Here is a 17,529-nt window from a genome sequence, read left to right on the forward strand (position 1 = left end):
AAACTATACATTCAAGAAAAAGGTTTGTGGGGCTTTCAGTAATATAAAACTGCTTCTTTTTTTTTGGGGGGGGGGAGTTTTGAGACAGGGTTTTTCTGTGTAGCCCTGGCTGTTCTCGAACTCACTCTATAGACCACATTGGACTTGAATTCAGAGATCCACCTGCCTCTGCCTCCCGAATGCTGGGATTAAAGACATGTGCCACCGCCCAGCTATAACATTGCTTCTTAAATTGGGTGTTATTTCAAAATTATGTTATATATATTTATATAAATATACATAATTTTAGATGAAAATAATAGGAAGTAAAGCAAATAGAGTAAGCAAGTGTAAACAGCATTTCAAGCTTAGCCTTGTGAGATGAGAAAGGGGTGGCAGCATGGGAGGAAAGAGGCTGCCAGGTAAATGGAGCGTTTTCTTTTTAAAGTTACAGAAAAGGAGTAAGTGGAGGAAAGACACTGGGTCCAAGGGAAGTGGCTAGCCAATCCAACTGTTTCTAAGGAGGCAGGGATGATAAGCTCCAGAGAGCAGGTACAATTTTAACATCAAACAAGAATAATGTTTTTCTCTGACACATGAAGATAAGCTGGGACTTTGTTTTGTATGGTTTTTGCTTTTATAGCAAGTATATTATAGCAAGTATTTTTTGTCCCAAATAATCTTTACCCTGTGCTCTAGACTCTAATCATCTTGCAGAGGCAGATGAGCTAGCACCTCTATACACTCACCACCTGACTTCAGCTCCGTTCTTTCTAATAAAATTCATCTGAGAAGGGTTTGACAATTTAATTGCCAGCCTGCAGTTGTACCGTAACATAAGCTTGAATAGCAGACACAGAACCAAATAGTTATTGCCTCTCTTAGAAATGCATTTATTATGCAATTGGCCCACACTGAGGGGCATCATAAAAACAACCCTATAAAACTACTGTCCTATTTATAGTAAAGATATTGTTGAGGCTGTCAATCAATAGTGTCTTCTTTATATGGACTCAAGGGATGTATCTCTCTGATCTTGGTATCAGGCCAAATGATACTTCCCATGTACAATTAGTTTGTTTTACCTTTGGGACACTGTAAATCAGGGCACTGATCTTGTCTCCTAATATGAACAGGCTTCTAGAAGCCTGCCAAATTTGTAGCTCACATCCAGAGAGGGCCACACAGCTTTTCATCTGCCACTTGAACTTTCTCAAACCATTTAAAGTACAACCTATCAGAAAGAAATCAGAAAAGCTTGCCTGTCAGAGATAGGTGGTAGGGAATAGGGGCATGAATACTGAGAAAGACTAAGATTGAAGCCAAGTAAGAACCAAGCTCTACTGTTCACCACAACCAAGAAACCAAAGACTAAAGAAGCACAACAATGGAAGTACTACTTGACGCTAAAGTAGATTCTGTACTGGGGGACCAGAGCTAGTAATGAATATGAAGATAAATGAAAAAGTTAGATTATTAAAATGCAAGAAGTTGGGAGCTGGAAAGATGGCTCCTCAGTTAAGGGCACTGGCTGCTTTTCTTGATGCCCTTTTTCCAGAGTTCGATTCCTAGCATTCACACGGCAGTTCACAACTGTCTATAATGGGACCCGATGTCTTCTTCTGGTGTCCAGATGTACATGCAGACAAAGTGCCCATAAACACAAAATACATAAATAAACCTTTAAAGCAGAAAATTAAAATAAAAACACAAACAAAATTGGGATATAAAATATAAGTGTGCTAGAGCTGGAGCTGGAGAGCCAGCACAGGAGTTAAGGGTGCTAGTTGCTCTTCTGGAGAACCCAGATTCATTCTTGGCATTCACAAGGCTGCTCACATGTCTGTAACTCCAGTTCCAGGAGATCCAATGCATCCTCTGGCCTATGTAGCACCAGGCATGCACGTGGTGCACATACATACATACAGGAAACACACACACACACATAACATAGGTAAATTAATTTAAAAAGTTGGAGAATGATTGAAGAAAACTCCTAATATCTACTTAAACAAATGGACTGCTCGTGTACAAAGTAATAAATATAGAAATAAATAAATAAATGTAACTATACTTCAGATGAGAATATTTCCAACTGAAAATAATTATGCACTGAGATATTTAGGAACAAAAACCCACGACACTGCTTAATATAAAACAATTCAGAGAAAATCACATGCATGCATGCACACATGCATATTGTATTGTTTTTTAGTTTTATTTTTCTAAATTTGAAATTAACTCCAAATCAGGTTAGTTAGAAATAAAAAGTAGTCATTGTCAATTTATAAATGATTTTATATCTTCATCTCCATATTTCATAATCAGAAGTGTCTGACTTATCAATGGGCACTTACTTGCTACCCGCTGAGCACTTCCTTCGCCCACTTCCCTGATTTGTTGCATTCTACCTTTATCCTGTAGTTTCCTTTTTCTTGTCTAGTTAACACAAAGTTTCTCCAACTGCCAACTTCTACACCATGATTTTCACTGCTTTCCAAGCTGATGCAGTTACAGCATTGGCATTTAAGTTTATCAGTGTGCTGGTAAGTGGCACAGAGAACATTTCTGTTCAAAGTCAGTCAAAGGTCCTCAGCTATGTGTTTCAATGTTTTTGTTTGTTTTGCTTTATCATAGTAAACTCAGAGTGTGAGTATTGTGTTTCTTCTTCATCTTTATTGATCTTCATTTACTGGGATCATAATTTTATTAGATTTTTTCAAACATATTAAATATTGCCTAAGTCACATTTTAGAGTTTCCTTCATATTTTCATTAAATGTGTTAATGCATTCATCCCCAATTTTATGCTATATTTTCAGTTTTCATATATTCATTTTGCCTGTTAAATCTTAGATTTAATCATTATTGTTATTATAGTAACCATGTTCCTCAAGATTCTCATTTCTAAATGTACTCCTTTTACACACACACACACACACACACACACACACACACACACACAGAATCTTATTAATTTTTCAGATCACAGAATTTGCCTTCAAAATATAGAAATTCAAAATTTGAAACTATCCCAGATAAACTGACATGAGCTTCTGTTTTAAGAATATATATATTTGTATATATGTATATATGTATATATATGTATGTATATTAAGCTCATCTCTGAGGTTGGAGGGTTCAGGTGAAAACCCTACAGCAATGGTGAGATAGTCTCTAGTAGGGATCTATCTGCAACCACAGTTTACTTCACCTATGAGTTTAAAAGCTTTCCTCATTTGTGCTCTTCCATATAAAATAATTGTCACAATGTATAAGATTTGCTAGCTCTTATGATGTGATTTCAAAATCTGCCTCTTAAAAATATACAATTATTTGTGAGAGAGTTGGATGTGTGGTATGTCTATTTTTAAACAAAAAAACATAGAAAAATCAAATGACCTCTATTAGTACAGAAATATTTTCTTTTGAGCCCCCCCCCAAAAAAGCCGTCATTGTCACAACAGTTAAGCTGTGAACTAATCAGTGGCTTCTGATGGGGGGGGGGGTTTCTACATCTCAAAAGACTGTGAAGTCATATGGACATTGGAAACTGTTTCACACTGTGTACATTGTTGTGAGTGACAAAAAAGCCATGCAACTAAATTCAAGGTCTATTTTGGGTATTATATGCTTTCTCAAATTAATAATAAAAAGTAAAACAATTATTCTTATACAGATAACCAAGTTGACTTTATTTATTCCATTACTTAAAGCAGGTAGCTTTTGGTTCCTTGCCATCAGAAAAAAACAGTGGTGACACTTTCCAAGGTTGTTATAAAATGCCAACAAGACAAAATGAGAAAAGAAATAAGCCTTGAAATGTTCAAAAGTGCAAAATGCCTCATTAAATAAAAATAAATGAATGTGCTGTGTTAAAAACAAAGAATGCTGCATTAGTATTCGTGGAGATGGATTTAACAGCACACAATTCAAATGGGTGGAGGTGTGGAGAGATTTTGTATATTCAGAAGTATAATTTTTGCCAATATTGGGATATGACTGAAAAAAACCTAATACATTATTAAGTAGCATTAATTAAGATATTATTTAGGGTGATAATAACCCAACTCCACACTAGTCAGCAAGCATATAAAGTAAAGTAATACATTCAAATTTTGGGCATCAGGTTTCCTTATGACCCTAAGGGAATCTCATATCAGACATACCCTGCTAAAACAACTATAAACCAGGTTCAAATATAGATAGCAACTGTTTAAATATGTTGGATATCAACACTGACAGATAAAATTTGAGGAGCCACAATTCTGTAGGGGAGGGAAGCATGCAGATATGAGTCTAGCATATTTCTCCTTTTTCACCTGGGGTATCTGCAATTTCTCCACAGGCCAATCAGAAATCAGGCCTTTAAAAAAACCTGAAGTCTTACTGGCTGAAGATAATACACAGAAGATATGTGGCTGTCACACTAGCTGAAAGTGTGGAGAAAGTTCCAGAGGAGGGAGAACTCTGCATAGAAATTCCATTCGTGATAAGAGCTTGCAGCAAATGAGAAATAGCAAAACAGTTCCTAATTAGAGATCATATCAGAAAAATAAATAGGCATGCCATAGATGTGGGAAGTAAACAAGAAAGTCACTACTTGAATTTATTTAAAAAACTTCAGTAAGTCAATAATAAAAACAAGCAATTCAATTAGTACAAGCAAAAGATTTCAACACATACTTTAAAAGACAATACCTAGATTATACAACAGTTGCTATAGGCAGGACAGCCAAACTGAGAATGCTGGGAGGAAGAAGGGCGGAGTCAGTGGAGTTGCCAGGATATACAGTAAGACATGTTGGAGGACAGGTGAGTCACATGGCAATACACAGATTAACAGAAATGGGTTAATTTAAATTGTAAGAGCTAGTTAGTAACAAGCCTGAACTACTGGCAAAGCATTTATAATTAATATAAGCCTCAGTGTGTTTACTTGGGAGTGGATGGCAGGAAAGAAATGTCTGCCTACAAATTGCCCTATAATCCTGAAGTCCCTCATGATGTGAAAGTAAAATCGAGAAATTAAGACTGAAGGACATGACAGATAGATGCAATATGTGATTCTAAACCAGTATCATTTGCTATAAAGGACATGAATGAAGTAATGGGCAAAATCCAAATGGAATTTGATGACTAGATGATATTGTGTGTTAATGTTCTGATTTGAAAGGCTGCGTTATGGTTATGTAGGAAAATGCACGTAGTTGAAGCTGAAGGGCATCATCTCAGCAACTTACTCTCAAATGGTCACACACATTCACAAAAGCTTTGTTCTACACTTGTAAATTGTAAATTGATTGTTTCCCCAAAAAGGTTTTAGAACCATGGCCTCTGTGTGTGTGTGTGTGTGTGTGTGTGTGTGTGAGAGAGAGAGAGAGAGAGAGAGAGAGAGGGAGAGAGAGAGAGAGAGAGAGAGAGAGAGATACATATAACATATATATGTGCACACACACACAATACATCTATGCCTTTAATGGCCAGTCTTCATTGTCAACTTAAAATCACCACTGAGACAAAACATGCCTCATGAGTGCTTTTGAGGGCATTTCCAGAAAGGCTTGGCAAGGCAGGAAGACCCACCCTGAACATGAGTGATACTATTCCATGGGCCGAGGTACCCCACAGAATGAAAAGAAAAAGTGAGCTGAACACCAGTAATTCACTCTGTTTCCTGACTGGATTTGATGTGATCTTATTAAGCTCTTGTCATGTGTTCCTCCACATAGCGGACTTTACCTCTAAACTGTGAACCAAAATTACCCTCCCTTCAGTTGCTTTTGTCTGTATTTTGTTGCAGCAACAACAAAAGGAACACGATGCTCAACTAGGGAGTTAATACATTAGAATTCTCTAAGGGGTTAATGTTTACTCTCCTTATGAGCAAAATTCAATAGTTCTATAAGAGTAATGCTGAATGAAGCTGGGTGTATGGAACTTATTTCCAAAACAGGAAAGGATGCCACCAGCCACTCCCTGTACTCTGCTCCTGCTTAATAACTATGAATGCCCCCTTTCTGTCACAGTAAGTCTGCTTGCTACTTCAGGGTATACACTGAATTTCTTATAAAAGTAGTTTTGATTAGGAAGCTGCTGATCTTTTATGAATTCAAGCCTGAATGTGTCTACTCACATAAAACTGTACACGCAAGACTTCCACAAAAATATATGTGTGCCACACCTAATTAAATGTCACAGAAGGCTCCAGCTCATCTGCTCAATAAATCCACTTCTACAGCCAGACTAATGTGGTTTGACAAGCAAGTCAGTCACACAGTGCTTTGACGTAATTTATGAATAGTTTTAGTGGCTATATTCAGTACTGAGATCTTCTCTGACTTCAAGTAAGCTAAGTAACACAAAATATATTAAGGAAGGAAGATTGCTTCAATGAACTTTATCAAAATGAAACATTTCTGCTCATCAAAAGAAAAATAGGCAAGTCCAAGCATAGGAAAAAATTCACAGTACATATTTGAAAAATGATTTGTATACAAACTATACAAAGAAGTTACAGAAAGAGACAATAAAAAGGTAAATGATCCCACTTTAGAAGGACAAGACAGGCATTTCAAAACAAACGTCAAAGGCAAGTCTTAAAGAAATAGGAGTTGGGTGATGAGAAACATTTTATATGAAAAAATTACAAAAAGAGATGACTGTTACAAAGTCATCACCTTATAGACTAGGACACTAGAAGAATTTTTTTTTGGCAGGGTTTCTCTATTCTTTTAGAGCCTGTCCTGAAACTCACTCTGTAGACCAGGCAGGCTTCAAACTCACAGAGATTCGCCTGTCTCTGCTTCCCAAATGCTGGGATTAAAGATGTGTGTTGCCACCACCCAGCAAAGAGAATTTAATGAACATGACACAGCATCTTGTTTTGAAATAACAAAAAACATTTTTGAGTTACATAAAAATATTTTCTTCATGCAACATAAATTTAAACTGGTTGAAAATGATTCAACACATTACTTAAAAAATATGAACAGTCAGGAGATGTTTTAAAAGATTCAACTTTCACTTCAACATTTCCTACATTTCCCTTTTAAGTTTTGCAAAGAATTTTAGAATACACTATCTGCTAGGTGTGGTGGCTTAAGCCTAAATATCGGCACTTGGGAGGCTAAAGCAAGAAGACTGCTGAGCTTTTGGCTGGCCTGGACTACAGACAGACTGTCTCATCCTCTTGGCAAAAAGGAATATTCTAGCAGTAAAAATCAAAATGTCCTGAAATTTATGCAAATAGATAAAAATATATAACTAAACTAGGTGCTTAGGAGCACACAAGACTACAATTGTCATTAGTAGCGCCTAATGACCAAAGTCTAACTAAAAGAGGCTCAATTAAAATAGGCTAATTGTCCTAACTGATTTTATACTTAAAAGACTTTATGATCAATAAATGTTACCAATGTAAATTTATAAAATCAATAATAAAATAAGTTAGGGATATAGCTCAGTGGAACAGCACTTGACAAGCATGTACAGAGTCCTACAACTCTACCACACCACACATACAAAATAACACGTATTATGACCTCATACTGCTTTAAATCTTTTTGCAAAATAATTCCTAATTAAAAAACTGCTAAGCATTTTATTAAGACCAAAAAACTCCAGACCTTGTGAGGATATAGTCACCATCACAACGGCTAGCTGTACAGGATCACTGAGTAAGATATAAATCACTGAAATTATTGTTCAACAAATACATACAGTGCTGATTCCCCACAGAATTTTGCAGGGCATATTTTATTGCAATACTTACTGGTGCTACTATTTTTCCTGTCTGACCAACTTGCATGTCATTGGGAACAAAGCCAGCATCAACAGCAGCACGGGAAGCACCAACTAAAGGGGGAGGAAATGTCATTATTTTTAAGCTCTATTATTCAGCTAGTGAGATATTCACTAACAACTACAAAACAAAATCCTAATATTGTAGTCAGAAATTATTGTATAAAGGACTCACTTTAAAAAAGAAAACCTGTAACTAAGTACAAGTTCATTTTTTAAGAAAACAATTTTTACAAATTTTTTTCTTTTAAATTAATTTTTAAGTATTTTATTTATTTATGTACACATTTGTCTGTGTAAGGGTGTTGGACCCCTAGAACTGGACTGGACAGTTCTGAGCTGCCATATGGATGCTGGGAATTGAACTTGGGACCTCTGGAAGAGCAGCTAATACTCTTAACTGCTGAGCCATCTCTCCACCCCATCCCTCTTTTTGAGACAGGGTCTCTCTATGTAGTCCTGGCTATCCTGGAACTCACTATATAGACCACACTGACCTTAAATTCACAGAGATCCTCCTGTCTCTGCTTCCTGAGTGCTAGGTTTAAAGGCATATATCACCACTCCAGGCACAAATTTAAATTTTTGAATTTGGCTGACTTCTGATACTTGCTTTTACCAAAAAAGCATCCATAAATTCATTATAATCTACTTAGGAAATACTATACAATATTCCTTTATATACTAACTTCATGTAAATTTCCCTGTAAGAACTTACCCTGTTGGTACAAGTCTGTACTCCTTGCTACAGGAAATGCTGAGGCAAAAGGATCACAAGGCTACCATTTAGATACAGTGAGACTGTATCTAAATTATTTATTGCCCTTTTTCTTTGTTATTATTTTTATTTTTTACACTTTCTGTTTCTGTTTGTTTGTTTTTTGTTTTTTGGTTTTTTTTGTTTTTTTTTTCGAGACAGGGTTTCTCTGTGGCTTTGGAGGCTGCCCTGGAACTAGCTCTTGTAGACCAGGCTGGTCTCGAACTCTGAGCCTTTTACATAATTTATCTTATCTCTTTCCTTATCAGTCATACTTTTTCAACCCTTTTTTTTTTGTAGTGACCTTGGTGAAGTTTGCAACTGACATCTACTCTAATTCCACTTTCAGATAACACTGTACCACTTCAGGGTAATTACACACATTGTAGGATATCTCCATAATCCTATTCCTGCTGTTCCCTGGTAGTGTTTGTCACTTACTTTACCTACCCATGAACAAAGTAATTGACCACATTGCTGTTTATTCTGACTACACAATTATTTGTTAGAATAAGAAAAGCACATTTTTATTTACTTTCATGTTTTTTGATTCTCATCTTTACACTGTTTTGACCTCTATCAGTTCCTCCTTTCTTAAAAACTCCTTATCATTTGTTTTATTTAATTAACTTTTTTAAAATTTATTTTACATATTGACCACAGTTTTCCCTCCCTCCCTCTTTAGCATTTCTTACAAGGTAGATCTATAACAGATTCCTTAATTTTATTTTATCTATTTATTTTTTGGGGGGTCTGAGAATTTTCTATTTCCCCTTTACTTCTAAAGGATAATTCCAAGGGTATAGAATTCTAGGTTGCTTCGGTTTTTCTTCTCAATACTTGAAGCGTTTTATCCCATTATTATCTTACTCACATGTTTTCAGAAGCAAAGTCCAATGTATTTCTTATTTTTGCTATGGTATGACTTTTTTTTTTCTTCCACTCTGGTTTCTTTCAGGATTTTTATCTTTATCTTTGACTTGTTATAGCTTGCAATTACAGACACATTTGGTGTTTTTGAGCTTCTGGATCTTTGTTTGGGTATGATGTGAATTTGGGGAACTTCTCAGGCTTTGCTGTATAAACCACACCTGTTCTTTTCTCCCAACTCCACATTATACCCATCTTCAGTTGTAGTTACTTTTTACTTTGCTTTGTATCATATTACTTGTATTTTTTAGAGTTGTCCCCTAGTTACTAGATATTTTATTGTTGTTTTCTAGCTCTTTTTTCTCTTTACTTTTTAGCTTTAAGCACATCTGTGGCATATCCTCAAATTCAGAGATTCTTTCCTCACTCCTTCCAGTTTTCTATGTTTATAAGATGCAGTCATTTCTGCTACCATGGATTTTTTTTTAAAAAAAATCTTTTTTTAAAAAAAAATCATTTTTTCCAGTACACACATACATACATATGTATGTATGTATGTGAATATATATATATATATATATATATATATATATATAGGAAAGTACATTTATATATAGTCATACAGGAATCAGAGCATGTGAGGAGGTTGAAGAACAGCTAATAAGAGGTCTGCAGAAGGCTCTGAAGGTGGCATTTTAGTACTTTAAAAATCAAAACTAGATAGATTCCCAAGGCTTGGCAAAAGTAAAACTGCCACATACTCTTTAAAAATTACTAGGAAACCCCCCTTTAATGAGATGTTTCAGCATTTATTGGAGGTCTAAGAAAACCACTGCAGAAAGAATAAAATAATGGTCAAAACTGGAAGTCATGTTAAGCAAAATAAGTCAGATGCTGAAAAGCAAATATCTTATGCTTTCTCTCATGCAGAATCCAGTTTTAAAAAAAATAAAGACATGGAAATCACAGGGGAACTACATGGAAAGAGAAGGAGGAAAAAGAAGGAAGAAAAGAAACAAGTAATCACGGGAAAAATGACCAAATGATGTGATGTACATCAATAGAAATGCCACAACCAAATGCTATTTTGTATAATTGATAAATGATAACAAAGCTGAGTTGATAAATAAACAAAATAAAAACTGAAAACCATAGAAAGCAAACTAATGTGACTTATATATATATGGAGGACTTATATATAAATGAAACAATGAAAAACATTTCCAGCATAAAGAAAGCATTCTGGTACAAAGGAAGATGCCTTTACCTGCAGCGTGCAGTTGATCTGCCAGATCGTACAGTAGCTTAAAGTTCTCCCCACTCTTCAAGCCCCGACCTCATTAAAAAAGATAAAAGAAATTAGGTATATACAAGTTTCACTCTGTAAAATGTTTGCCATTTTATATGCCCAACTGAAAGCCCATATTACAAACTGCTGCATTAAAAATATTACCTTCTCTACAAAGCCTTTTCTGACATCTATGAAGCAGTCAGCATTGCAATTAATTAACTACATAAAGAACACTGTAATGTTTGCTGTTTCTCCACTACAATGAAAACACTTTCTAAGTTCAAGATGCAAAATCCACTATTCTCTAGGTCACTGCTCTATCTGTGATATTAGCAAACTCTGACAAGAACTTGGTAAATATTCCCTGCATGACTGAATGGAAGTTCCTCCTAGATTTCAAACTCCTTAAGAGCAAATACATTCTAATTTTTTATTTTTATTTCTCCAGAAAATGAAAATGCATCAGGCCCATCACAGAACAGATATGGACTAATATTTGCTAAATATACAAACCAATAAACAAGATAAACATCTTTGCAAAATATTAAACCGCTCCCTCTGAATACCTCTTGAGCAATAGATGGCTGTTGGGAACATTAACTATTTTGTTTAATGTTTAATTTGGAAAGATTTTAAAAATCACATCATTCCTTAACTTCTCAAAAAGTCAGTCAACATATTATAAAGGACAATACATAAAAAGAGGTAAGTGTTATGCCACACTCAGGCCCTGACATTAACTGTAAAGGGCGTCCTAAGTGTCATCCACAAAGACCTGTATAATCCTGAAAGCCCTTGAAAGTAGAATGGGGCAGGGGGTTTATATACAACTTCAAGATTACAACCACTTTCCCCACTATTCAGAAGCAATCAAATGCCATAGAAAAACACAGAAGTCTGTAAAATAAAAACACCATGTGGCAGAGGTGTGGAATGAGATTTGTGCCCTGTTCCCCAGATGCCATCAACAAATGTGTGACAGTAAGCCCAAATTTTGTATTATTGTCATAATTTCATATTCCTGATAAAATATGACTAATACTTGCAACTTACCAACTGCTGACATTTGGAAAGAAAAATTAAGTGGCTGTAGAGATGGCTCAGTGGTAAGAGCACTGGCTGCTCTTCCAGAGGACCCAGGTTCAATTCCCAGCACCCACATGGCAACTCACAACTCTCAAAATTCCAGTTCCAGGGGACATGACACCCATGGCAAAACATCAATGGACATAAAATAAAAACAAATAAAATAAAATAAACCCACTGAAATGTAAAAAAATAAAAAAACCCTCAAAACAAAATAGAAAAACCTATGCTCTAGACTACAGACTCAGCACAATAGTATAGAGCTTGCCTACCACATGCAAGACCCTGAGTTCCATTCCTAGCACCACCAAAAACTACATAAAAGCCTGTATTTTTTAAATGAAGTCTACAGGGTATAGCTTAAGTTATCTTTTAAATTACTACTGCACTTACCACCAGATACCACCACTTTGGCACCGGTTAATTCTGGTCGATCACTTTTTGTCAACTTCTGATCAAGCCACTCTGATATTCCCACTGGTGAAGAACTTGGTGCTGCACACATTGATCAATTAAATTAAAAAATGATAATGACTTCAAGTTATATAGTGATAATTATTTTTAAAACCAACACACAAACATCCAATTCTAGGAAATTTAAGTTCATAAATTTTCATGTTTCCAATTTAATTTTCTTTAATTATAAAGGTTTAAGAGGACAAGATTATTTTGGGAAGTCATTTGCTACTCCTAAATTCATCTGTCAAAACCAGAATAGCCAGGTGGTGGTACACACCTTTAATCCCAGCACTTGGGAGGCAGAGGCAGGCAGATCTCTCAGTTTGAGGCCAGCCTGGTCTACAGAGCGAGTTTCAGGACAGTCAGACCTATTACATAGAGAAACCCTGTCTTGAAAACAAACAAACAAAACAATCCCTAGAATAATCAATTCTCTCTAGTATTCAAATAACATGTCAGACATGTTAAATTGTGACCCCTATTATTACATTCTTCTATTATATTGAATCACTCAAATGTCACAATAGTAAACAATAATGAAAGTTAAAAAGTCCTAACACAAACATAACAGATTAATCTTAATTGATCTCTTTCCTACTCTTTCAATCTACCAAAATGATTATCCTTGTACCAAGAGGAAATGAAAGAGACATAAATTATAATTATTTACATAACCTTGGAATATGGGTCAGTTGAATTTTTACTTTGCACTAGAAATGAAACCAGAGGTCATCTCTTATTCTGACATAACCCACAGAAATGCCAGCCTATCAAAAGGCTCAAATGAGTACTTACCCTTTTCTGAACTAGCACTACCTCCACTTGTTGCTGCAGCCTCAAAAGATGTCCCTCGAACAGAAAACACCTTCACTCTCTCATCACACTTTACGGTACACAATGCATTTCCTGAAACACAAATTCTATTATGAAGAAGGAAGAGCAAAAGTATTCTTCTTAGGCTCAGAATTTACTTTCTAAAGATGAAGCAAAAAATAACTATGGACCATTTGTTTTCTACCTGTGCTAAGTATAGAAAAATAGAAGCACAACAGTAGCGAACTTCACCAAGGACTATCTGTACAACTCTAAACATCTTTTATAGCAAGAGAGGTACTGTTATGCCTGGAATCAACAAACTGAAACAGGTGGCCAGAGTAGGAAGGTGCACCTCCTCTGCAGAGAGTAGAAATGATGTTTCTTTCTCCCAACCAACTTAAAAATATGAGCTGCTATACCTTAATACATATGTAACTGCTATACATGCCAAAGAAAGATATGAAAGCATTAACAGGGCATAAAGAACAACTTCAGAGAAACCAAAACTTTAAAAGGATTAGAGATACTTCATGTAGACTAGCCATCACATTAGGAGTGACTGATACTACAACCAAATACTTCCCCTTGAAAATTACTGAAGATTACAGGACTGATTTAAGAATCAACCAGTTTCACTGAAACATACAACTTTAACCAGAACAAAGGCAGCAACAAAGAAATTAACTCCTTTTCCAGCCCCACTAGAGATCAGTGTGTGTTAGAAACAATTAATCAACTAAAGAAATGAATTGTTTAAGCTGGAACGCAAAAGCTGAGAATACCTTTCCAGGCACTACTTACAAAATACAGCTACTTCAACAAGAACAATGATGACAGCAACAGACATGCTAATGTGGAAGGGGAACTCTCACAGGTCCCATTCCTAGACAACAAATGACTACTGAGAGAGGGAGAATCAGTCTCTCCCAGGGACAGACCCTCTAATTGGTTATCCAATGCAAAGTGGCCAGCCCCGAAATCATATACACACAAGGCAACTAAACAGACTCAGCAAGTTGTATTTATACATTTGTGTGTAACAATAATAAAAATGTGCCATTAATTTGAGAGTGAAGGGAAATGGCACAGGAGATGTTGGAGGGGAGAAGTGATTTAATTACATTTCAATTAAAATTTAAAAATACATATATATTACACATATATATTCATACATACATACATACATACATACATATAGGATTGTAAACTTAATTCTTTTTTTTTTTTTTTTTTTTTTTTGGTTTTTCAAGACAGGGTTTCTCTGTGTAGCTTTGGAGCCTATCCTGGCACTCGCTTTGGAGACCAGGCTGGCCTCAAACTCACAGAGATCCACCTGCGTCTGCCTCCCGAGTGCTGGGATTAAAGGCGTGCGCCACCAACGCCTGGCTAACTTAATTCTTATTAACTTATTAACCACTGGGGGGAAAAAAAATCTCAATCCATAAACTCAAAGGATGTGAGTTTAAAAGCACTGTGTACAGGATAAATCAGACAGAATGACATACCATAGTATAGTAGCAATTCTGAACTAAAGCATTTCTCAGAAACCTTTAAGATGGTCTATTTAAGCATATGATTTGTTTCCATTTTTAAAATTGCATACTCTAAAAGAATAGCATGTTGACTAATTATCTTCCTCGGAACTTACCTGCATAGATAGTTCTCACAAATGTATCCGGTGACTTGATCTCAATGATGTCAGAAATTGGGGCAACATCAAGTTTGGCTGCTACTCTGGGCAAAAGGTTCTAAAAGAAAAAGAAGTAGAGAACTATATAAATGCAAGCTGATTAATATAATGATCAACAATAGTATCTCCTAAATCCCTTTAAAGGAAAGTAATCTTCTGCATAAATTTTAATTCAAAATCAAATATTTTACATTTCACATGACTTTGGACATGGGTCATCAAGCTCTGCTTTTGAGGTAGTGTTTAAAATTAAGTGCCTACCATTACTCTATGTTAAGAGTTGTAGAAGATTTATAGTAATAAGAAGCTGATTCAATTTGATAAATTATGAGATCTACTGCCCTAAAATATATCAAGTACAAAGTGTGACAGTTATAGATCCCTGAATTTAAACAAGAGAAAGAGAAAAAATTAGAAGAGTAAAATACCGGAAAAGATTTTATATATTTACTATAAGTTATGAAAGAGAAAATTTCAGCAGACATTTCAGCCTTTGTCAAGTTCATGTTGCATCAATAGATCAAGCACAGCAGCCTGTGTGTCACACATAAAATGAGCAGCAGAAACAAGCACACATGCTGTTGCCGACACAGGCTCATAACAGTTTCAAATAAATAAAACTTTGTTCTCATCCTTAAGCAGGTCAAAATCTTCTTGGGTCTCATAATGAGGGAAAGGGAACCTCCACACGTCTAGTTAAAATTCTACTGTGACTCTAGGGCTCTAAAGCAGAAGAGAGTCACCTTGTGAAGACTGAATTTCCATATTTTCTGGACTGAGGTTCTTTTAGCTAATAGAAGTAATTTTAAAAGTGAAGAACTGCTTTTTATCACACAAATAGAAATGCTGACTTCTACAGAGCTCAGTCAGTGGCACTTCCCTGGTTTCATGACACTGCTTCTGGCAGCCATGCTTTCTATATAACACAACAAACCCTCTCTGTTCTGTAAAGAGTCTTCCAAGTTACCTTATCATTACCCATCATTCTGTACTCTCCCACATGCACACATAATTATAATGTATTAGCTGTGACTAGCATGGATTTCTGTTGCAAAATCATTTTTAACATACATAACCCTGAAGGTAGGGGAATGTGTCTTTTATTTCTCTTGTGTTCCTGTCCTGTTTCTACTCATTGACTTCAAAAGTAATGACAGAATCACACAAAGATCAGCTCACACAAAGAAGATCTTAGCACTTGGATCACATGCCTTTAATCCCAGGACTCATGAGAGGTACTTAAGACAGGAACAGGGTCTCAGACCTGGCATTCATTCTCCAGCTACACTGAGGAGACACAGCAGTCTGAGGCTTGGTGAGAGCTGGTGGAGACAGGATCAGCCCTTTCAGCCTGAGCTAGAGGTAAGAGCTAGTGACTAGCTGCTTTGTTTTTCTGATCTTCAGCTTGAAGCTTGAACCCCAGTATCAGTCATGGGTCTTTATTTATCATGTTACAGAGAGACAAATACATTGTGAGCTATATTTTCAAGACACTATTGAACAAAAACTCCAAGTCACAAAACACAATTTAAAGATCAATAGAAAGACGTGATTATTAAGGTGCACTCTGAAATAGGAAGAGTAAGTTAACAATATGAAGGAGGGACTTACATCCTTGTTCTTTATACTACTATATTATATCCAACTTTCTACTAAGAGTTTGTGTACAGATAATTTTCCTGTACTGAGGACTGAACCTAGTGCCTTGTGCATGTTGAGTGAGTAGTCAAGGGTTCCACCTACAAATCAGCCTCTTTTCCTTTTTTTGTGTGTATGTGTACATGCATGCATGTATGCATGAGTGTATGGTGCATACATCTGTGTGCATACATGAGGTGGCCAGTAGAACCTTTCTCTATAGCTCTCCACCTTATTGCCTTGAGGCAAGGTCTCTCACTGGACTGGAAACTGCTATTTGGACTAGGCTGGTTGTCCAGCAATCTCACAGTATTCTCCTGTAACCAGCCTCCAGTGTTGGAGTTAGGGGCACAAGCAGCCATTCCCTCATATGGGTGCTGGGGACTTGAACTCAGGCCCTCATTCTTGCAAAGCAAGTGCTCTTACCTGCTTAGCCATCTCCCTAACCCTCTCTTTTACTTTTTATTTTGTGACAAAAGTCTTGCTATGTTTCCCAGACAAGCACTGAACTTGCAAGCATACTGTCTCCACTGCCTAGGTAACTGAGATTATAGATAGGTAAGCACTGCTGCTCTTCCAGAGGGCCCAGGTTCAATTCCCAGCATTCACATGGTAGTTCACAATTGCCTTAGTTACTTTTCTATTGCCATGACAAAACACCATGACCAAGGTAACTTACTTTAAAAAGCATCTGATTTGGGATTCATGGTTCCAGAAGGTTGGAGTCCATGACTATCATGGCAGAAAGCATGGCAACAGACTGGCTAGCATGGTGCTGAGCAGGAACTGAGAGCTCACATTTCCTTCCACAAGTCCAAGGCAAAGAATACTAACTGAGAATGGTGTGGGCCCCCAGTGACACACCTCCTCCTTCAAAGCCACACCTCCTAATCATTCCTAAATAGTTCCTCTAACTGAGGACCAAGTATTCAAATATATGAACCTACAGGGGCCATTCTTATTCAAACCATCATCACAAGTATTTAACTCCAGTTCTAGTGGATCTGATACCCTCTTCTGGCCTCTCTGGACACTACACCCACAAGGAACACAGACAAAACATGCAAGCAGAACATGCATATACATTTAAAAAAAAATAGAATAAAAGAAAAGGGAATTGGTGGGCGACTGAACTCTTGGG

At 36.3% G+C, this 17,529-nt stretch overlaps 1 protein-coding gene across 1 annotated transcript in view; it reads right to left on the minus strand.

Moving 5' to 3' along the window:
• Etfa (electron transfer flavoprotein subunit alpha) overlaps positions 1-17,529 on the minus strand; it is a 54,827-nt gene that overhangs the window by 24,706 nt on the left and 12,592 nt on the right. Inside the window, exons 5-9 of the mRNA XM_027415037.2 lie at positions 14,709-14,808; positions 13,040-13,150; positions 12,179-12,280; positions 10,676-10,744; positions 7,753-7,835 (exon numbers count right to left, since the gene is read on the minus strand). Coding sequence (XP_027270838.1) covers positions 7,753-7,835; positions 10,676-10,744; positions 12,179-12,280; positions 13,040-13,150; positions 14,709-14,808 — 465 coding nt within the window. The remainder of the gene's footprint in view (positions 1-7,752; positions 7,836-10,675; positions 10,745-12,178; positions 12,281-13,039; positions 13,151-14,708; positions 14,809-17,529) is intronic.

The sequence above is a fragment of the Cricetulus griseus genome, chromosome 4 (genome assembly GCF_003668045.3).
Source record: "Cricetulus griseus strain 17A/GY chromosome 4, alternate assembly CriGri-PICRH-1.0, whole genome shotgun sequence".
NCBI classification, from domain to species: Eukaryota; Metazoa; Chordata; class Mammalia; order Rodentia; family Cricetidae; genus Cricetulus; species Cricetulus griseus.